This window comes from Gouania willdenowi, chromosome 8 (genome assembly GCF_900634775.1).
Source record: "Gouania willdenowi chromosome 8, fGouWil2.1, whole genome shotgun sequence".
Classification (NCBI taxonomy): domain Eukaryota; kingdom Metazoa; phylum Chordata; class Actinopteri; order Blenniiformes; family Gobiesocidae; genus Gouania; species Gouania willdenowi.
This window is the reverse complement of record NC_041051.1, coordinates 25,329,204-25,353,151: the sequence shown is the minus strand read 5'-3', so window position 1 is coordinate 25,353,151 and position 23,948 is coordinate 25,329,204. Positions and strand designations below refer to the sequence as shown.

Here is a 23,948-nt window from a genome sequence, read left to right as displayed (position 1 = left end):
TGAATAAGACGAGATAATAAAGAATATTCAATCTTAATTAAAATCTTTAATTTGCATTTTAGCCTGATAGAAAGTGAGTTTTGTTTCAGTTATTTCTATAAATTAGAAATCAAACAGACTTATAATACCAGAGTAAATGCTTGCGCTTCCTTGTTCCAGGCTAATCCACCTATATTTGTATCTTAGTCATATAATTGCAAACAAAGCTTGTTCCAAGGGGAATATTCTCACAATGTTTGTCAATGTAGAGACAAAAGTGAAAAGGTTTTGTATAAAAATAAGATGAATACTCATTTGAACAAACATTCCACTGCTTCATCATCAATTAATTGCTAGCTTGTTGTGGTGGGATGGTCACATGGAGCACACGCCACCACCACATTTCACACGCTGAGTAATAAATCGTAGAACAGTTCCACTCACACTAGCCAAACAATCCGGACTATAAATGAGAAAACAGGACTCACCCAAGTTGTTTGACTGTTTTGCATTCGTGGACAAATCTTCATGATTGTCTCAAATCCAGCTGAACACGGTAAATAACTGTTGTAGGGTTGAGTGTCAAATGTCTGACAAGCAAGCACTTGTGATCGGATTTCCCCTTCCTGCTCACATTTAGTTTTACTCAGTTAAATATTTAAAAAGCCAGCTTCAGCATGAACGATGCTGAGACAGAAAAAAGGATCAGATCTTTAGACATCGATGTGGTTTGCTTTCTGTGGATAAAAACAGTACTGGGATAGCTTGTAGTGTAGTGCACTCTAGAAAGAGACCCTGCAGTGATAGGTTGAAACTGTTATCAGTCATTAAAGGTGCAGTCTGCAACTCTTATAAAAGTGACTTTTTGTCATATTCGCTAAAGCTGTCACTATGTAAGGACAGCTTTGCATGAAACTAGTAGTTTGTGTGAAAAAAACAGACTCATTGAGCCCCGCCCCCTGCTGCTCTTGCAGCCTTTGGCAGATTGCCAGAATGCACCGCGACCGAGCAAAAAGAACCAAGCAGAGCCAGGATTGTGTTTGATGGGCTGTCTGACAGCTGTTGCTCACAGTTCCCATCCCTTTCCCGGGGCTGGAGCGCTGTCTTTTTTTTACAGTGTATTTTCTGGAGGAGTAGAAGATGGAATTGGTGACTTTTCTGCTTGAAAGGTAATTACTCCTGCTTGATTTACATTATGTTTGATTTGTAATTGTTACACTAGAACTCTGTGGTGCATGTGTTGTTTGTAAGCGTGCCGCAGCCTCCGTGTGGGTGCTGTAAGTGACACTGTGTTGTTACTGCTGCTGCTGAGGTGTGTGCACATTGAGAGAGAGAAGCGCTGCAGTAATATGCGAACGAAAACTTGTTCTCAATGACTTACTTAGTAAAATAAATGTAAAACAACAAGAAAAAGAGATATTCTCTGTGAACCAGCTGATGTCCCCATGACCCGTTTCCTCTGCGTTTTAAATTCCAACTATTATTATGCACACAAGATGAGTGATGTATGTGACAGCAGCATCAATAATGGCAAGGATTAGCTGGATCTTTTTCTCCATCCACTGGACAATCCCCTTACTGGAGGAAGCCTCCTTCATGCAGATTTCAGAGTAATGTTTTTGTAATTATCATTGCCACTCAACAGTGGGCTTTAAACACAGAGAATTACAATTGGTTTACCCTGATACATGAACTCAGAATGTAATTTAGTTTTCAGTTGATGGAAATGTCTGGCAAGGTCATTCTAAACCAATGTTTAATCAACCCCAAATTCCCACAGCAATGCTTTGAAAAACAGATTACAATGGAATCATGTATTTCTTTGTAGAAATTATGTTAACTCTGAGCACTTTGAATCCAGATTTCACAAGTTAACCAGTGTCGCAAGTTGTTATTCTGAATGAAAATAAAATAAATAAATTATTAGATTCATACTTCTGGGTTAATACAAACGTTGTCAAGGATTTTTATTCTCTTCATTCTGCTTATTTTCAACATCTGTGTAAGACTTTATATCACTTTCACCACCTCTATTATTTTTTTTTGGCATTGTCACTTGAATATGGATGATTGAGGCAAGAGGGTAAGTTGTAGAGCAGGGGTCCCCAATCCTGGTCCTCAAGGGCCACTATCCAGCATGTTTTAGATGTTTCCCTCTTCACACACACCTGATTGAAATGACCAGGATTGTTATCAGGCTTCTGCAGAGCTTGATGATGAGTTAATCATTTGAATCAGGTGTGTTGGAAGAGGGAAACATCTAAAACATAGTGGATTGTGGCCCTTGAGGACCAGGATTGGGGACCCCTGTTGAAGAGAAATCCTTCCAACTGTCTTCATTTTCACATTCTCTTAAAACCTGGGTCATCCAGTTCTTTATGGACAAACACAGCACCTACTCATCTTCCTAGATGTCTTTGGATTTTGCAAGATAACTGGCATAATCAAAGGTTTTTACCTTGACGAGCAACTCGTAGAAGAACTCTCCCTTGAAACATATTCAGCTGCTCAAACTTGTTGAAACTGAGACTGTTGAAGAAACTGTGAGTGTTGACAGCAGAGCTTAACAATGATGAGTTGGGAGCTAACAAGTAGAGGGATACCGGGGAAAACACCTCGCGATAGCATGACACCATCAGGGATTTGGTCAAAGTTGCATGCTATAAGAGAGTGTTTCTCAAATGGGGCTAGATGATGGCACTACAGGGGGTACTTAAGAGAAGGAGAGTAAAAAATGAATGAATAAAGTGTTAGTCTTGATCCCACGCCAGACATGAGATGACTGAAAATTATACAAACTACAGAAAAAAATCTATTTAGGAGCCACTAAATCAGGGTTTTTCAAACTTGAGGTCGAAATTTCTGCAAAATACATAAATTAAATAATAAATTATCTTAAACAACTGTATTTCTATACTTTCCCTTTGTGAAATATACTGTAAATTGAGTACAACTAAAATGCAGTAAAAAATAAAGAAAAAAAAAGTCTGAGCTCAAACATGATCAAAAAATAATTCTCAAAAAATGTTGTTGGGGTCGTTAGAAATTCTTGAAATCAAAATGGGGTCACGATCCAAAAAACCACTGCACTTAATACTGTTTCTTTCCACTTATTTACAAAATTAGATTCTTTAAAATGTGTTATCACTCGTTCATTCCGTCATTATTCTCTATAGTTGTTTTTAGATCGTTTTCTAAGCAAAATGTTGTCGTCGGACACAGGGGGTACTTGGATTCAGAAAAAAGAGAAAGAGGGTATTTGAGTCAAAAAAGTTTGAGAACCACTAGTATATAGACATTCTAATGAGAGACAGGGAAGTACTTTCTTTAATTGTCATTATGTATTACAAAATTACACAAATATCATCCAAAAATCATATTTATTGGTCTGGTGTGCCACAAATTTGCAGTAATGGTTAGAGACTTTCCAACAGGTGAGAATACCATAGCTGTGACTTTAATCAGCTGCACCCTCCTTCATTTCCTGCTTTGCTGCACATTCTCTGGAGGGAATACCAGGGAGTAACAGTCCCCTGCTGCTACCCTCTATCCTCCTTGCCCTGCCAGCTTGTCGATATCTTGTTATGTAGAAATTTGATTGCCAATTCAGAGCCCAGCATCTCTCCGAGCATATGAAATGAGGCCCAGTCCACTGGGAGAAACACAAGTGAACCTGTCCAAAATGAGCATTTAAAAAACCAAAAAACAGATGGAGTTTAAAATAAAAAAGATTGGAAAAGATCTTGAAATGAAAAGATTTAGAGTGGTGCGATTCAGATTCCAACTTCACTGATCTCATGAGTAAACTATTCATCGAAGCCAGTGTTTGGAATAACGGCGTTTAAAATAACGGCGTTATGTAACAGCGTTTGTTTTTCAGTAACGGGGTAATCTAACTAAATACTTTTTACGCCGTTACAACGCCGTTATCGTTACTGAATGTTAAATGCGGTGCGTTACATGCATTGATTAAATAAAATGTTATCCGAAAGCATCCCTGGCTTCTGACTCAACTGTTGTGAGGAGGTGGGTTAAAAACAAGGTGAGCAATTATGATTGGCTAAGGCGACGTGCCAGCACACGCGACACACACACACACAGCAGATTGGATGAATCAGCAGAGATGGCGAGCGTGGAGCAATCTGATGAAAGGTTGACATTTTTAAAGTGACGATACAAACACTACTTTATATTAATTGTGGTCAAAGGCAAGAACGTGTATGTGTCCATTATATCCAGGAGAGAAGACTGTCGACATCTGTTGTAAGCAACTCAAAATTAATGAAGCACCTCACAACGACACACGCTTCTAAAAAATATGAATTATTTAACATAGAGCACCTTTTTTTTTTTTTAATAGTAACGCAAATAGTTACTTTCCTTGGTAATGAGTCACTTTTATTATAGAGTAATTTAGTTACTAACGGAGTAACTTTTTTGAACAAGTAGTGAGTAACTATAACTAATTAATTTTTTAAAGTAACGTTCCCAACACTGATTGAAGCGATACAAACCCATCACATGATTGCACTTAAGATGAATAATAAACCTTTGTTACTAATTTGTTTAAATGTTTTTTAAATCATTTATATCAACTTTTAGCCTTCAAAACTAGTACTATTTTTCAAAATGCAGGCATCACCATTTTGGAGAATTCAGCCAATAAGTGTTATCATGTTCTCTTCACACAAATAGTAGGCTTACTCCCATTTAAAGTCAATAGCTGGGTTTCCATTACAGATTTTTGCAAAATAGAAGCAATATTTCTAAATGTAGGTGCAGGTGCCTCGCAACTCCCATGATATCTCATCCCGTGAGACTTTGCTGCAGGAAGATGGACTCTGAGAACCTCCTTATAACACTCCGTCTTCCATTGTTGTTTCATGTCTAATGTAGCAGTAATAATTTTAAAATATAATGCTAAGAAATGTCCCGGTCTCCTCTTCTGTTTACACGTACCGTGCCATGTTTTCTCGGAGAATTGTCGTCATGTAACCAGGTACGTCAAGTCCTGTGACGTGCATTTGCGTAATAAGTCATTGAAACGCCTGAAATTCCTCCTCATGAAAGCGTAAAAACTTTTCAGTGATATTGAAGTGCTTTTTCAAAATTCAATTGCTTCCATTACCAGGTTTTACTGCGCTATTTAGATTATGTGTATTTCCAAGAGTAATGGAGGCACAGATATTGAAGATACAGTTGTCCCTCACTATAACTCGGTTCACCTTTTGCGGCCTCAGTGTTTCACGGATTCATGGTAGAAGCTGTGTGTGACCACCTGGAGCTGTATGACATGGCCTTTATTACCGGGACCGGACAAGGAAGGATTAGGCGTGGAGGAGAATCAGCGAGGAGGTGGTAGTAGCAGGTAAAAGTTCTCTCTGTAGCACTGAGCTCGGTTAGCATTAGCCGCTAATCACACCGGCTTTTTTCACAGGTGGTTTATGTTTATGAGAGGAGAAAAAGGAGCACAGCTCCTCGCTTCAACAGGCAGTGAAACTCACAGAGTTTGATGTGTCGCTGATGGATGGTGCTTCGCTTCAAACACGCATATGAAGCAAATGGGGAATTTTTTTTATCCTGCGCACTCTGAAGTGCTGTATGTTAGCAAGTTTTCTCCCCGACAAAACCCACAATGTCGACGACTGTCTGAGAAAAGTGTATAAAGTGTGTGTGGAGGAGTTTTACAGCCTTAAAACACGTATAATAATTGTAAAAATAAAGCTGACTACTTCGGGATTTTGCCTATTGCGGGTTATTTTTAGAACAAAACCCCCGCGATAAACGAGGGACTACTGTATAGCATTTTATTTCAAAGTTTTAGTGCTTCGTTTCATCAAGTTCCTTGGACGTTATGACGTTATCCTTAAGATGATCAGGAACTGTATCGGTATGTTGGACAGATTTCGACATTGCACTTGGCATAAAACAAGAAATACATTTTTTAAAATGTCAGTGGGCGCAGCATTTGGACGCCACTATCATCCATCTTATTTAAGATCCACACATGACTTCCAGCTGAACAAGAAAGACACCCTCAAACAGCGACCATTGGATGCCTTGAACCTCGTAAACCAGTTTGAGTTACGTGAATGGAGCACTTTGTTGAGTAATCATTACGTCACAGTTGGTCGAACATGTCGACCTCCACAAGCAAGCATTTAACGTGTTTACCACACGCATTCCTACTAGTAATGGTTCCATAGAATAGTCTTTGAGTTGAGCTGCCTTTATAATTTAGGCTAAATATCCCTTTAAGAGTTAAATGGCTTGTTTCTTTCAAATTACTTTTTTCTCCTGCACTTCTCGAATATATAACAGCGAGGAGAATAATCAGGTATAAGCACTGCAGGCGTTTTCTAACTTCAATTATGTGAGCATATTACATGACAAAGAGAAAAAAACGGATGGAGAAGAATGAAGCATCGACGGACACTTAAGAAATCTGAGCTGCCTGGGTCTTTAATTAAAAATTCATATCATATCATAGATGAAGATTTCAGCTCAACAGCTTGAGGAAAGGAGAGTGTTTATTGAACTTGTCAGCTCTCCAGGACAAGCACGCTTTGAGCCCTGCTGGGTGGCTCAGGAAGCAAATTCTCACTATCATGTTGATCAATTGGCTTGAATTGTGTGTGACAATTTTATTTAGACAGAGAGCAATTAACTTCTGCCTGCACTAGTACAACTATATAAATTGATCACAAGTCAGCTGTCCTATTCGGTTAAAGCAATGAGTAAAAATTATTGTAATTTTTGTAAAAGCAGCAACATTGCAATAAAAAGAATCATTGACTGTTCTCTTTGCAGCATCCAAAGCACGAGGCACATTCTTTAAAACCTCCTCTATGTCCTCCTGTTATGGACAGTCAAGGTTATTCTAAACAGATTTATGGTCTAAATATATGTTAGCCTGATGGTAGAAGGGAATATGCGAGTGACTTGTTAGTCTGTCTTGGGTGGCCTTAACTAGGATGAGATAAACTGGGTACACACATAAGGATAATTAGGTTTTAGTCCAGATAATTTCCCTTCCTGACTAAAGAGGGTAAACATCACATTACCTGATGTCTTATAAGAATATAAGAATTTCTTTTCCATTTACATTAGATCACGTTTGCTCAAGTGAGGAAGATCGTTGGTGGGGTTCTGAGTGGGGTGTGTTGGGTTAAGATTATTGGACTTCACACAGTATGATCAAAACTGTTCTATGCTAGAAATGTTATTTACTTGTTGGATTTGTAATAGATAAAACATCTTTTTAGGTTAAGAAAATCCATTATTGTCTACGCTGCTATCATCTCCAGTACCGCATAGCACTGAAATGGATAAACAGGCATAGAAAATTGGACCAGATGAAAAAAAAAAAAAACACCCCAAATTCCTTCTCTAGATATGGAGGACTCTACCCTACCCTACCCTACCCTACCCTACTCTACTCTACTCTACTATACCCTACTCTACTATACCCTACTCTACCCTACCCAACTCTATTCTACCCTACCCTACTCTACTCTACCCTACTCTACCCTACCCGACTCTACTCTACCCTACTCTACTCTACTCTACTCTACTATACCCTACTCTACTATACCCTACTCTACCCTACCCTACCCGACTCTACTCTACCCTACTCTACTCTACTCTACTCTACTATGAGCACTACCCTGACCACCTGGCAGAAACAAAAATAATTATGACTGCATGTACCCGTAATCTTGAACATCCAGTCAATATGCATAAACCCATGGTCACAGGTGGGGGTTAGATCCTGCATTGATGGGTAAACAGAAATCTTTCCCTATCGTTTTGTAGGCATTAATTTGTTCTTACTTACTTTATTACTTATCCTCCAAAGTGGTCATGTGTTTATCATTGCATTAACCATCATTAGGTCACCATGTCTCTGAAAACCATTATCATTACATACAAACAGCATTTTGATTAGTTACTGATTTAATCCATGAAGCCAGAGTAAAAGTCTTTCCTAAAACGGCAGGCATGAAAGATGCAGCTGTATTAACATACAAATAGAGAAAAATGTTTTATAAATAATTTAACACATCAGAACCTAATATTCCTGCAACTATTTATATCATTAAAATCTAGTGCTGTTGTCTCTTCAACTTAAGTGAAGGACGACAGTGAGAGCAGAGCATTCAGGCCACAGTGGTAGCTCCTCTAAAATCAGAGTTTGAGGTGAAACTTAACGGCATTGGGATTAAAAAACGTTTTGTGTTTTCACTTGAAATAAGAGCTGAAATAGTCCTGTTGCACAAAATGTGTTAATGCATTTCAGTCCCACTGGTCTCTTGTATCTTTATTATGGCTAATGCTCAAAGCCTGCTAAAACCCTCAGAGCAATTGTGAATAGAAAACACAGCTAATCAATCAACATAAGTATATCATTGCTTATGCAGGTCCCAACACATACTGTCTGCCGGCTCTTACTGTTACGATCTCTGAGAATTTAATCAAAAGAGTGAAGCAAACCAATAGATCATTATGGGTTTATTTGCTAAAAAACATCACTGACATTAATACACCTAGAGGAATGAGTGTATTCAATCTAAGTAAAAATACATTTCAATGAGACAGATTTGAAACCAGAATTCATACAATATCACTGATAAGATGAAGAGGTGTAATGTTAGAATGTAATTAGAGATTTTATAAATAAAATGTAACTGAATACATATATGATTAGGTATAAAGTAATGTAGTAAATGTCAGAGTGACGCCCTCTATGGGTTGAACACCGGCTATTACAATACAATTTTGCTATTGGCTGAGATTGGGTTTGGTGACGTTTTTGGTTCTAAATGATGTCACTAACTGTCACTGTTGGCCCCGCCCCTTTTAAAAACCTGGTAGGAGGGACCTATGTTTTCTCATCTGTCAGTGAGCATTGATTGGCAGCTCTATGCGGACATGCTGAACTTGTTTTCGCTGTGTCTGTCTTCTTGGTGTGTGTGTGTGTGTGTGTGTGTGGCTGTGTGTGTGTGTGGGTGTGTGTGTGTGTGTGTGTGTGTGTGTGTGTGTGTGTGTGTGTGGGTGTGTGAGTTGGTTTTCTGGGATCATGACTGGAGAGCAGGGGCTGTTTGCCCGTGAATGCTAGAGTCTGTAGTGTTGTGTGTGTGCGTAGGTGTAATGCGCAACACTATGGGGCCGGGTGGCATTTCTTAAAGCTGCAGTATGTAGAATTGTGAAACTTATATAGAATCAACCACGCTCCCCCCTTCCCCTATCTGTTTTGAATTAATCTACATCTTCATGAATTTTCTCAAAAGCGACTAGTGACAAATGTAGGGACTTTATTTTGTGTTACTGGAGTGTTTTCTGAAAGTTTTATAGACTCTTACATGAAAGCACGTATGACTCTCTAGTTACTGGCAGCTGGTTGTACTTTGAGCGCGTCACTCCCACAAAGCTCACAGTCGGCTGCAGGTCAGAGCAGACCCACACCACTCCATGTCCAGACTATGTGTGGTTCTCTTAGGTTTACTCATGGTTTTTTCTGTTATCAGTCTCCCTCTGACACTAGTGGGTGGGGCGGACTGTGCACGGTCACTGACGTCTACTTTGATTGCGCGTGGACCACGGTGGAATCCGTTTATGTTTGGGCCTTTAGACTGTTACTTCTCCACATTGGTTTTCTTTTTCTTGGTTGCTTTGCTGTGTAACTGTTGTAACTAATGCCGCAATGGGGGCTTTTCCTGCTTGAATGTGCATAATTGCACTTTTACTACAATTAGGACATGAACGTGCATCGACTTTAATCAGGTAGCCAATAGCAATGCCCCAAATGAAGCCCAAAAAAAAAAAAAACCCTTACATACTCCAGCTTTAACAGCTCTAGGAGCAACACCCATAATCAAGGCATTTTTTGAATTTCCCACCAAGTGGCAGATCAGCAAAAACCTGGGGGTGTACTTACAATTTAAGAAGGTTTGTTGGTATAACAGTGTTCCACTCTCAAACGCCTCAAACTATAAATTATAAATAAATGTTCTTCATGTGAAATTAAAAAAAAAGTTTAAATCAATTGCAGATGACACAAGTACTTCATACCTCTACCTACATTCTATAAGATTTGTCGAGATGTCAAAGGTATACTCAGGAAGAATGGGCGATTGGCGGTCCTTGGATTCATATTTTGTACAGTCTCTCAAGTAATTGACAAATGTCTCCAAAAACAAAATATGAGAAAAAATACACCAAACAGCAGCCAAAATACACAGAATTCACCTTAAAAAAACACACAATATGGCTACAAATACTCCAAATATAACTGAAAAATGACACCAAAAAGACAAAACATTTAAAAAAAAAAAAATGTGAACAATTATTTTGCAAATTCCTGCACTCTGTTAGCATTGTAACATTTCTTGATGGTTCCACTGTAGAATCTGGCAGTAGACCAAAAATCTTTCAATTATATGAATGGGACTCTGTAAAGTATTTCTGGGCTTAATTTGCAAATCATATAATGCGTCTCTGACTCTCTACACTTTAAGCGGTCCCTTAGCTCTGAGAGCTATGGCAAAGATTTTACTTAAGCTACTCTATAAAACAGCAACAAGGTACGTCTGTCAACAGGGGGAAGAGGTTAAAGCAGCGTAGCCGTCACAGTAACAGGCTGACTATTGCCTGTGGAGCAGGCACACTGGTGAGAATTGCTCCACGCCTTTTACTTCCTGCTGAGAGAGGCCTGCAGCCTGTGCTCACTGGTGCCGAGTGACTCACAATTACTAATGGGATGGAGCCTGCGGCCACCTTTCGTCGTTTCAAGCCGTTTCACTGAGTCACTTAGTGCACATGACAAATGATAAAATAACCCCAAACTTTTGCCCCCTCACAGAGACTCACTGTGCATCATCCACAGTAAACGGAGTTGCCAATGTCAAAGCCAACTTTTGAAAACAACATTTTGTGGGCAACTCAACTGCACATTAAAAAGTTATATTTTGGTTGTTTTAATGAATATTATAGGAATAATTATCGTAAAACACTGGACTATAAATGCACTTTACTATAAAACTGGAACACTGAAAAAGGCAGCTTTTATACTCATGTAAATACTCTACATATAAACATGTTACATTTGCACATAGAAGGCATACAGAGTTGTTAAGTGAGTTTCCATCACTGCAACTATCACTTACAGTAGGTGAAAGCATGATTACAAATAAAAATACAACAAGTTCAAGCCAGCAGTGCAAATTGTATCAGATGTTACAGTTGATAGTTCTGTTGAATATTAGAACATTTACCTGCTCAAGTTGAAATTTACAGACACTTTTGTGTTTTATTTTACAAAATCACCACCAATTTTAGGCAAACATGTCTGCATTTCTAGTGTTTACCTCTGCCAAGGAAGTCATATTTTTACTATTGTTTGTTAGCAGAATTACGTCAAATGTACTTAACAAAATATAGAGACCTGAATCAGTTTAAATAAATTGTGAAATATCTTTCTCTCAACATTGGTGTACTTTGAAATAATCATATCTCGGTAATTTGTTCTTTATTAAATTCAACTCAACTCAGTAATGTCAGGTTGGTTCCTCAATTGCCTCACCAAGATTAAGCAAGTCGGATTTGGATTGCACCTTTCCACAACTTTTCTTTGTGTAAATGGGGGCGGCCATACATTTGGACCTAATGTATTGTTATTAATTCTGATAGAAATGTCTTCCAAGCCTTTAAAGAGTAACTAAACCACAAGGTTCTGGTTCTGTTTGTGAACACCAGGAGAATCCATCTTGCAGGCAAGGTTAGTACGCAATGGCTCTACAGGGGGTAACTGAGAGAGAGAGCGTGAAAAATTAACAAATAAAAGCATTAGAAATATGGGGTTTTATGTTTTTTTTTGTTTTAAAAAAATGACAATGAAAATCTTGATTAGAAGATAAACTCAAAATACAAAGAGTAAACCAGAAAGGGACCAGAAATGATAAAAACTGTAGGAATAATTCTATTTAGGAGGCATTAAATACTATTTCACTCCACTTATTTACAAAATTAGATTCTTTAAAATGTGTTAATCACTTTATCATTCCATTATTAAGCTTTACAGGGGTTTTTCCACATTATTCTGAGTAAAATGTATCAGACCAAGAGGTACTTGGTTTCAGAAATAAGATAAAGGGGGTACTCGAGTCAAAAAAGTTAGAAAACCAATGAATTATATTATAAATGTAATGTCGTATTAATGTGGAGGAGGAATCTGGACTGCAGACGGGGGGTGGAGCAGCCTCAGGGGACTCAGCTAATCATTAACCCACGAGGAGGACAAAAACGCTCCATATGTGGCTCTAACATGTGACCACTGCACATCTGTAAGTTACAACAGCTGCTTTGACTGTGAGTGAATCTACGCAATAGAATATAACAGGAGTACAATGTTGTCCTTATTGCCTTCGCCAAGGAAGGGATGTTTTTGCCTGCATGTATTTATTTATTTATTAACTTAAGCACTTTAACTGTAACTCTTATATTCATGCACTCTGTATTGTTGATTGACTGATATGTGTATTGTATTTATGTACTTTAAGCCTTTTGAATAATGTTTGTTTTGTGACCTTCCAACGGACAACAGATGCAAATTAGCATTGTTGCTAACTAATGTCATTGCAATTATTTACATTTATGTCCATCAATGTGCACTGTCCCTTTCAAATAAACGAGTGAAGTTGAATTTGTCTAACTCAAAAACTAATCGACAGATTTTTAAGAAATTTTCAGGAAATATCCAAAATGGAATAAGGGACAAGTGATTACATTTTGGGAATGATATGGTTCAATATCTTTAATTTGAAGACATTTAAAAAAAAATTAAAATAATCTCTATCATCTCAGCATCAAACTACACATTTCACCTTAATACATGTAACTATTCCAGAATTAACACAATTTCTGTGCAGTAACTTGATGATTCAGTGTGTCGTTCACACATAAACAAAATTAGATTATTCATAATTAATTACAGGCAGATTTGCAATTCATTTGTTTTTTGTTTTTTTTTAAAATCGATTTACACCTCGGACATAAGTCTAACTGTGCATTTCAGAGTCATTAACTTCAACATAATGAAAATGGGATGTGTCTGATAAATATGATATTTTATTTACCAACCCGAGGCTGTTCCATTAATCCAAATGGCATACTCCAAATATACTGTAGTTCTTCTGATCCTTTCTTTGTTTCTGACCTTTGTTCATCAATAGACACATAATTCATTTTCCTATCGTCCTGTTCTACATCCATCTGTGGTCGTCCAGCAGGTCCATCTGCAACATCCCTCGTCTCATTTTACCTTAGGACAGAAATAGACAGTTAAACTTTTAAGACTTTCATAGTTTTAGTAATGAAAAAAAGATTAGAAGCTAAAGTTGGTGTTTCAGGCAATAAAGATATGACTATATGTAACTGTCTGATGGAGGGCTGATGCCTGAAACGTCACTGTGGTGCTAATAAACTGGTGAGCAATTGCAGCAGCCTATGTTGTTTTTTTCTATGTACAGTTTTTGATCCAGCATGCTGTTTCAGGCCCGGGATGTGCATGTCTCCTCTCTAATGAAGATATGCAAACCATCCCATTCAATGATCAAAGCTCATTAATGTATGTAAATTTAAACATTTATCACATAAAAAAGCTGCACCAAAGAAAGTTGTGTCCCCAGGAATAAGAGCAGTAAATCACAATGTACTAACAAGTTCATTATGAACTAAAGCAGTTTCTACAGCTAGAAGTGAAACAAATTACAAAGCAACTTGGAGCTAGTTCTGTTGGATGGATTAGAGAATATATTCAAGAAATAAGAATACATTGACATATCTGACAGTCTTCATGTCCAGGGAAAAGTGATTACGTTAAGACAAAGTAGGATATTTACTGTTTAAAAAGCTATTGGGAAAGGCTCACAATGAAGGATCTACTGTATATCTACCTTCTTTTTAAAGCAAGTGATAAACCAATGAAGCTACCGTGTATGTTAATATGGCCCTGAAATGACCTAACGTACGTACGTACATACGTACATAGAAAACTACAACACTGCAGATTCCCTTGGAAATGTTCTGCTGCCGTAAATTTTCCTGACTCATTCAAACACAAACAATGTTGCTGCATTACCATCAAAGGATGACTTTGCACATTGTATTTTAAACATCAAAGGAAGTGGGCGCTGATGAATATCTATAACATACAATAGTGGAACAAAACACTTTCATGTTCAGATATGTAAATAAAGCCATCTAAATGCAACAGTGCACTCATTATTCACAGTATTAAAATAACACTAATGTCTAAAGATACCACGCAACACTGCTTAAGTCAAATCTGTGCTGAGAGTTTTACACTTATGTACACACATTATCTACGCGTATTTCTATACCTTAAAGCTAAGCAGACATAAAGAGAAAAACAGTAAAGCTTGTGGAAATTAGACTAACAGTATATGCAGTTTAAAAAACAGGGTAAATAAAGAATGTGAAAATATGTCATTGATAGGTAACATCCTCTCAAACTGGTGTTACAGAGTCCCGACACGTTCCGAACGCTAGGAATCTATGTTCACCTCACATTTATGGTTAAGGTACAAATGCTCGATCACGATCAGTGGGTGCGTGCTACTGTGGGTCATACCGATGCAGATACATATTCTGCCGCTTATCCGTGGTTGGGTCGCCGGGAAAGCATCCTTAGCAGCGACGCCCATACTTCCCTCTCCTCAGGTACTTCGTCCTGCTCATACAGCTTAACAAATAAACTGCCTAGTGCTTTGGTTACAACTGATATTGTTTAGTTCTGAATATAGGCTGAAGTGCGCAGAATCAAATTAACTCTCTTTGCTTTTAAAAGAATAGCTGTGTTTGAATTGATCTGTGTAAGACTGGTGTATGGCAAGTAACAGTCAGAAGCACAATAGTTGTCCTTGTGAGATAGCTGAATGAGCTGCCACTGCCACCCCCCTTTCCACCTCTCCCTTCAGGTTCATCTTACCGAATCTAGGCCTTGAATATTGAAGAAGTTTGATCCAGCTGAATGAAGGGGGCACAAAGGTACCCCGTCTCACCTTTAGGGAGAACGCACTTTCTGACCACACCTTATAATGAAAAAACTGTGTTGCAGTGCAGAAATAGCGCCCTAGGAGTTGGTGGGCTAAGTTCCTTAGCAAAGTTTTAATGTGAGAACAGACATGATAATGCCCCCCTAAAAAAGCAAGTGTATTATCAAAAAAATAATTCTAAGGGCACAGCTAAAATGGCTAACTTTAGGGTCACAAATGTGTTTCTGATAAAAAAAGTTTTGTTTTCGACTCACTGTAAACGGAAACATCCACTGCTTATGTCACTGACTGCATGTTGTTGTAGTGCAGAGTGGCACCGTAGGGTGGACCTAGGAACTGGAATTTCAGATTTATCTCTAGAACTGATAGAGCATGTGAATTACAGTATGTTTGTGTTAGCTCTGCTGTAGTTGCCTTGTACTAGATTTGAACGAGCACACCCACTTCCTTAATTCTTGTAAGAAAGTGGGTCTGGTAATGTAGTCGTTTCTGCTCACTTCCTCGATCCAGAGTAGATCGAGCCAATAAGAGCTGAACAGGAAAAAACCTAATATTTCATGCGCCAAGCAATATCAAAACAAACACGGCGGCCACGACGGAGAAGACGTACGAAACTGCGCTCTGCTCTGTTTTAAAATACCTGGATATATTGTTGAAACCACAACAAGAAGTGGCTTTAAAACTTTAAGTCTGTACCGTAATAGACGCTGTTTTCGTCTGCTGGCTCAGTTTAGGGAAAAAGAACTACGCTCATCATTTGATTGGTTACTCTGCACGTTTGTTTATAAATGAAGTAATGTAATAAGCCCACCAAAAACAGCTGATCAGCAGTCCCATTTTACCAGTTTGAGAGTATAGTGTCACTATTTGTTAGAGGTGGAACGATGTCTCACACAATAAGATTTTGTGGTGGGTTGTGCATCTACAGTATGTTCTCTTTCTTCAGCTTCTGATATGCTGACTAGATGGAGATGAGGCATATTTCTGCCACCACAGTTTGTGTAGACTGTGGAGTTGTTTATTCCACACAGTCATGATGTCATTGCATTAGCAGTGTGGTTCTAGTTTTAGACCAGCATGAATTATTGGTGTGGCAGGGACACTTTAAAAAGGAGGAGGAGTCCAAACCTAATTCTAAATTCATGACAAGTACAATTCAAACTAAATCTGGCGACTACACTTAGATCTTCAGCTCTTCTCAAATCCCTAGCCCTCTCAAGCACTTTGCACCATAATGTAAAGTAGATTTGAAGAGGGTGAGCCTCACTGAAACAACTGATAATGGTGCAATATGAATGCGTTCAGATAGCCTACCGGTGTTGGAACCATTTGAAAAGTAGAAGCCACATTGATCATTCCACCATGTCCTTTATGTTTTCTTTTTGAATATTGTGTTATGTTCTTCAGGAATTTTACTTTGATCTCCTGACATGTTTCGACTGTCAACTGCCAGTCTTCTTCAAAAGTATTATTGCACAGAAGTCAAGGAGACATCAAAGTGATCAACAGATGCCTCTGAATAGACACAAATAAACACACATAATTTGATCTTCCTTTGTTTAGTTTTAATCTCCTTTCTTCATTGCTCTTTTATCAAGTTCTCTTCTTTTACTTTATTTTACTCGAGTTGTCAAACTGAAATCTCTGTCCGTGATTAATGTTATTGATTTTGCCAAAAAAACTATTGAAAAGTAAATGGTGAAAAAGAATTCCACACCCTGGTTCATTTCCATTTTTACATCAAAATGATTTTAATCCATTTATAAATAAACTCCCTCAACGCCTTACAAGTGTTATTAGGAGATAGAGGCAGAGTGTTACTGCAGTCATCAGTCATTGGCTCAGTGAGAATCAAACGCAGTAGCCATCAAAGTCATCCCTAATGGCGCGGCGCCTTCATGAAATAAATAAATATATACTGAAGCCTATTGAAATCAAAACCTTTTTACCATTGCTTATGTATAATGGGTTTGGGATTCCAAAAAAGTTAATTAAAGCAATGATTAAGAACTATGGCCTTTTTCTGGCTCCTATGGCGAGCTGAAGTAGACAGGTAACAAGAGCAAGGGATGTCCAGCCTGTTACACTCCCCTATGGAGTAGAGCTAGAATTAAGGAAGAGGGAAGCCCTAAATCCCTTTTGCGTTATGAAAGAAAATCCATGATTTTAGAGGGACAGAAAATCAATATCAGTGACTGACTGCGTAACAAGTGAACTAATCTGAGCGAGGGAAAGAAAATCAGCAAAAAAAAAAAGGGAATAAAAATGAGTCGGACCTAATAATCCTATCTAAGCCTGCATAAGGAAGAGCCCTGACAGTCAACACAGTAGATGGATCAGAGAACAGAAAAACGAACGCATGCATAATGCATCACTGTAAAAATCTCCCTGCAGGGTGAAGCACAGTCGTACACAAATTTACTCAAGAATTCAAATTTTCTATAACCTCCATTTACCTGTGTGTGCATGTGTGGATTCTCTGCTGACAATTATAAACAAGCACAAAGACGCAAGACTATGCAACAAAGCAACCTGCTCATACATCCTGGCCACTGAATAATTGCACCCACAATCTTCCACTGTGCACAAAGCTACTGCTGAGCACAGCAGCACCATCTTATCGCACTTCCTCTTCTTTCCATCGCATCTCTTTCCGTTAACATCAGAAAACTTTGTGTGAGTGGCAATACTGTAATTAAAACACTGAAAGGCCTAATTGGACATTACACTTTCTTCTGTGTCCGCCTCGCCCTGCCTCTTCTAACACTTTGATCCTACGACAAAATGTTGAGAGGCAGTCATAGTTTCCCCGGCGCTCAGACTCAAATAGCACAACTTGAGTAACACGAAACAGCTCATTTTTGAAGAACTACTGTTTTCTACTGTATGTATTGTGAATTGTGGTTTATGCCATCATCCATTATATTTTCAGAGCTTTATAAGTTCACAAACTGACCTTCAACTAGAGGTGTAAAGAGTACTGATGTACAGAGCTGATAAGTAATGAAGTACAAATACTTTGTTACTGTACTTAAGCAGTTTTTATGGCAGGGTCGGCTTTACACAGGGGCAAGAGGGGGCAGCAGGACTACTTTGTAGCTCCAAAATATTGCTTTAATGAGCGCACTGTGCGCCGCCAACGTGGACATGCGCAGCCACGGCGCTGCTCCACAAAGCACCAAGCACCACACACACACACACACACACACACACCACAACACCAGGGATGATAAACCCAAGTCTGATGACTCAGACTTTGGGGTAAATGTACACATTATTTATAACATAATACAACTGGCCCACCATCTAAGGAAAGTTTCAGCCTCTAAGCCCCCTCCCACAATTCAGAGGCTGACTAATCATTTATCCACCTTTATTAAACCTGCTAGCCTCTGTAATAAAACACAAACATTAATTACTGGACACACCACCACGCTCATCCTCCAGGACCACTACCGGTGGCCATGAAGGCTGAGTTTGAAGCCCTCCTGGGCATGCCCACAGCAGTCTGGCAAGACCCCCTTCCAGACAGCCTCATCCTGGGCTAGACGCAACTGGGGGATGCGTTTACAAGATGAGACTCTGGAGCATTTGGAAGCTCTCATCATATCTCGTGTAGAAGATGTGAATGAGCAGGGGGGGAGGTGAGAGAGGACATAGAGAGAGGGGGAGACAGGGTCTCATCACCACCAGAGAGCCCTCCCCCACAGCCCAACCATGTCCCACCATCACCACCAAGGCTGAGGTGCACATTTCAGCTGACTCCAGGACCGTAGCAGAGGTGGCCAGGGCCCACCTCCAAGCCCAAAGCCCCCCGGCCCCCCTTCCCCCATTTCACTCCGTGTTGTCACCAGACCATACGCAATGGTTACCATGGCTACCATGGCGACCATGGTTGGGTCACCATTTAGGGAGACAGAAACAGCCACTACTGTTCAATTCACTGTCATCCAACCCAATCAGTTTCATCAAAACCCCAGAGGACCCCATGGCCCCTCCCTCTTGGTGAACTAATCAACACAAAACCAAAATCAAAATCATCCACTTAAGATATATGTTATGTTGTTGGTTGATAAATGCTGAATTAAAAATATTTTATTTTATTTTTTAATTTCTCAGTTTCCCCTTGAGGGATTGCCACATTTTTGTGGTCAGGGGGTTTGCGTGCCTCAGTGACCTTAAGAGCTATACCAGCTGGAGCTTAATCTTCAGGTGGGACACCCAAGTTGGACAGGTCTGAAGGTTGAGGCCTGACTAAGTACAGTACAATCCACTTCTCTAGTTTGGGGTTGGACACATACGTAGCTAACAACCCAATTCAATGAAGAAAACACTGTTACTATAAGAACAGGGGAAACAAAGAGTTGGAGCATGATGTGAACATATGATGCCGCCTTAACATTTCTGACTGCACCCTCATATAGGCCTGCCTACAACCGGCCCTGTTTTATGGTATTTGTACTTTACTTGAGTACTTATTTTTTCGGCAACATTTTACTTTAACTCCTTTATTTTGTAAACAAATATATATACTTTCTACTCCTTGGATTTTAAAAATGACCTCATTACTTTTAAGATCTTCGAAGATTACGCCACAACTTAAAAAGATGCAAAATGTTGGTAGTTTGAGCGTTTTTCTATTAGGCAGGTCCCTTAGTTTTATGGTTAACATTTTCAAGTTTTTAAAAATGTGACGAAAACTAATAATTTACTTGGTTGTAAATAATTCTTTTAAAATGTACTTACAGTAAGTACAAGTAAAATGACCCATAAAAGCAAATCAATTACAGTAACGTGAGTACTTTCACGTTATCAAAGAAACAACCTTAGAAATTAGTTTTTAAATCACATTGCTTTATTTGGTATTCCAGGTTTCTATGTAATATAAAATCCAACATCAAAGCTATTGATCCATCTGGGGTAACATGCTGCATGCTAATCCAGTTTTGAAGTGGATTTTCTATTTTGATCTGTATGTTAAGCCCCTTAGGCCTTACCATTAGCTCAAAGGCATCACATCAGCCTTATACATGTATTACCTGTGGGCTTAGAGAATTGCACCAGCTCTGTCAAAACAACACACAAAGGACTCCTTTCAGGTAAAGAAAAAGAAAAAGGGAATAATTAATAGCAATTGATGACACATCAATGATTAATGATGCACATAGGGTATCAGCAGTAAACAGGGTTGGGGTCAATTATAATTATGAAATTGATACTTAATTACAAATCTGGCATAATTATAATTGTAATTGTTAAAAATCTGTTGCTGTCATAATCATAATAAAATTGTAATTGAGTTTAGATAATATGTAATCATAATTGCCATGATAATACAAATAATAAGATATGTTTCATATCAAACTTTCCCACATTTTACCATAAAAAGAAAAAAAAATTAAATCAAGCGGTATACTGACACAAAAAATGCTAAGGAACCCACAACAAAAATATATATATATATAGATGCTGACAGAAAGCTAACACAAGAAGAAGGCTAACTTTTATTAGGTTATTTATTTCAGGGTCAGTAATTGTGATTAATTGTAATTGAACTGTAAGAATTGAGAACATAATTGTAATGGACTTTAGGGGAAAAAAATTATCTAATTTAATTGTAATTGGAAAAAATGCTGGTCACTGGAATCGCAATTGAATTTTAATTGAACATGGGTAATTGAAAACATAATACTGCCCTTTCCAGCAGCTGCTTGGAAAGCCCAAAGCGAAAGGAGCTCCCATTCACTTTTCCATGAGTTACATGGAGAGGCATAAGCAGAGAGAGTGGTCGCAGGACCCCCTGGAACAGAACCACAGCGTTAGTATCTTCAATTCAATTCAACTTTACATAGCGCAAATTATGACAAAGTCATCTTGACGCGCTATCAACCCAACTAATCCACATGAACAAGCATTAGTGACAGTGGGAAGAAACAACTCCCTTTAGCAGGAAGAAATCTCCAGCAGAACCAGATTCAGAGGTGGCAGCCATCTGCTTCGACTGGTTGGGGTTTAGTGGACAAAAGGAAGAAAACGGAACAAAATAGAGAGATAGAACATCAGTGTGTCCAGGATTTGTTGAGCCGTTGCCATCTGTTTAATTAGACAGAATAGTAGGAGCTGGGGTAGGGGTGGGTTGCAAGTCGTTTGCGGACAAAGAGTGCAGAAGTAGGCGTGTTTGCACTGGTTTAAATACAGCAGCGTGACTCTCTGTAACAAATGGGAGCCATGGAACATAACTAGCTGAATGATTAACTGATTAGGGAATTGCTACTGTCAGCTGGTGGGGCTGGCGAGCTTGACTTCAGTGCCTGCCTGAACTAACGCAATGCTCAATTTGACCCCAACTCTGGTGATAAATTAAATTTAGCAATGTATCACTCTATGTCTACCTCAATAACAGTCCTACTTTTTTTTCCCATTTTCTTATTTGTCTCCTGTCTTCAGGTGGTCCTGGCCCAGGAAGAGGACCGATCCAGTTCAAAGAGCTCCTCTGACGATTCATCCAAGACCATTGGCCTTTTAAATGGCCAGTCCCCACTGTCACCCTTGAGTCGCTGGATGCTTCAAGGCAAAAGCAGAGCTGCTAATGCCACCGCCCTGGAGCTGCCCTATCGCTCCCCGCTCCCTTTCTCTAAGCAGGAGTTTTCTAAACAGGAGTTTTGGGAAATGCTGGGCAGTGACTTGCTTAAGCCTGAGACCTCCACCTCCAGAGTCAAACGTCGGCCAATTGTTAAAACTGGCAAGTTTAAAAAGATGTTTGGATGGGGGGACTTCTATTCTAACATCAAGACTTTGAGGCTCAATCTACTTATTACTGGCAAGATTGTAGATCACGGTAATGGCACGTTTAGTGTCTACTTCCGACACAACTCCACAGGCCAGGGCAACATCTCAGTTAGCCTGGTGCCTCCTGTGAAAGCAGTGGAGTTTGACCTGGAGCGTCAAAGCGTGGTCTACCCAAAAGACTCCAAGATCTTCAACTGTCGTGTGGACTATGAGAAAGTAGACCGTAGCAAGCGTACCTCATTGTGCAATTATGACCCATCAAAGACCTGCTTTCAGGAGCAGATTCAAAGTCATGTGTCTTGGATTTGCTCCAAACCTTTCAAAGTCATCTGTATCTATATCTCCTTCTACAGTACGGACTACCGACTGGTACAGAAGGTTTGCCCAGACTATAACTACCATAACGAAATGCCCTACTTGCCTTCGGGCTAAAACACCTTATGAGGGTGTAAGGAGAGGTAGGAGGAGAGAGGAAAAGTGGGGTTGAGTCAGCGTGACTGCTACAGTTGAGGAGAAAAGCACGGCTGTGATTGTCCATAATGCTGGAACGGCAGAAAGACACCATAAAGGATTTACTTTGCAGCGTGGTTGTTGATGTAAAGTCATATATGCAAATCAAAATCAACAGTATGCACATAATTAGGCATTTGGAATGCTGTTCCATACTGGACAAACAAGAAAAAGTAAAAACTATAAACATGCCCATTCTTACCTCAATCCAATTTTAAAACCCCAACTTCGCACTGACCATTTTCTCCACCATGACATCAATTGTAAATGTTGTTTGAATGTCCTGCTGTTTGTGAAATACACTTACACAAAGTTACAAGGCAGTCTTTTGTTCAAAAGGTTGTTTCAACTATATAATATATGACTAGAGCTAGAAACCTACAGTATTAACCAACAATCTGGTAGCTATTGCATTTTTTTTTTTTGGGTTAGAAACATATTTTGAAATGTTAAGAACATGAGCTCTAACTAAAATATATTTTTACAATATTATACAAAAACACTTAAAGGCTCAGTAACTGCTGAACATTGCTTTTCATGGTTGTTAGCGGATCATATACGTTGACATGACAGAAGCAGTTATCTGCATGCCAGCACTGTGCCTCACTAAAACAGAGGTTGTGGTTTACTAAGGTGGTTGCCAAGCAATGGTATTGGAAAAAACTAGAAAAAAAATTGCATGTCAAAAATGATGTGTTTGGTTTTGTATTTCTATAACAGATAATGTTAATCTTAGAGAAACCAATCAGGTATCTTACCACACCAGCCTTCAGGTTACACTAATAATGAATTAGACATAGATGGAAATATCAAAGCTGAGTCTGACTTTTAAATGATTACCGTGGGGCCAGATTTAGCTTTCTTTTCATGACAGGCAGAGACACTTCCACTTACACACCCCATTAGAAAACACCAATTTCACATTGATCAAACATGATTGCTGATTAGCTCTTCCCAGTGGGATTTCAGATCATTAATTTGAAACTCATTAAAGGGTTCTGAATATTATTTGATGTGGAATGGATGAAAAATATATAACACGCTATAATGCAAGAAGTAATGTAAAAAATACAAAATCCCCGTCTTAAGATAAAACATTTATTTGATAATAAACATTTTATTACAATTACAGTTATGGTTTTGGTTAAGGATTATACACTAAGGAACAGATTCACTAAGGTTTGCGACTGTTTAAATGTGTGCAAACATCACTACACATGAGATTGAATCTATCAAACACTCAACATAGCATATTTAAAGGGAAACTAAACCCCAAGACCACTTTCTGCTGAATGCAAATGTATATGGGTATGAAGGAGTGCTGTTGATTGATCCTGATCCAACTCTCAACATTTTAGTCAAAATATTTCAAATTGGCATATTTAGCTGTAAAATGTCAGAGTGACTGCCCTCTATGGGCTGAAACCCAGCTATTACAATTGATTTTTGCTATTGAGTGAGGAAAAGATCGTGTGACGTTTTGGGACCATCTTGCGTTACAAACCAGCGCTGTTAGCCCCGCCCCTTTCATAAAAACTAGCACCTGTGTTGCTCTACAATCTGTGGTGAGTAATTTGGATTGAGAGAAGAGTGAAT

At 38.8% G+C, this 23,948-nt stretch overlaps 1 protein-coding gene across 1 annotated transcript in view; it reads left to right on the top strand.

The window, feature by feature from the left end:
• Positions 1–23,730, top strand: part of LOC114468417 (neurexophilin-1) — a 38,542-nt gene extending 14,812 nt beyond the window's left edge. The window contains exon 2 of the mRNA XM_028455299.1: positions 21,501–23,730. Within this exon, the coding sequence (XP_028311100.1) occupies positions 21,501–22,274 (774 nt within the window). The 3' untranslated portion in view covers positions 22,275–23,730. The remainder of the gene's footprint in view (positions 1–21,500) is intronic.
• The last annotated feature ends 218 nt before the right edge of the window (positions 23,731–23,948 follow it).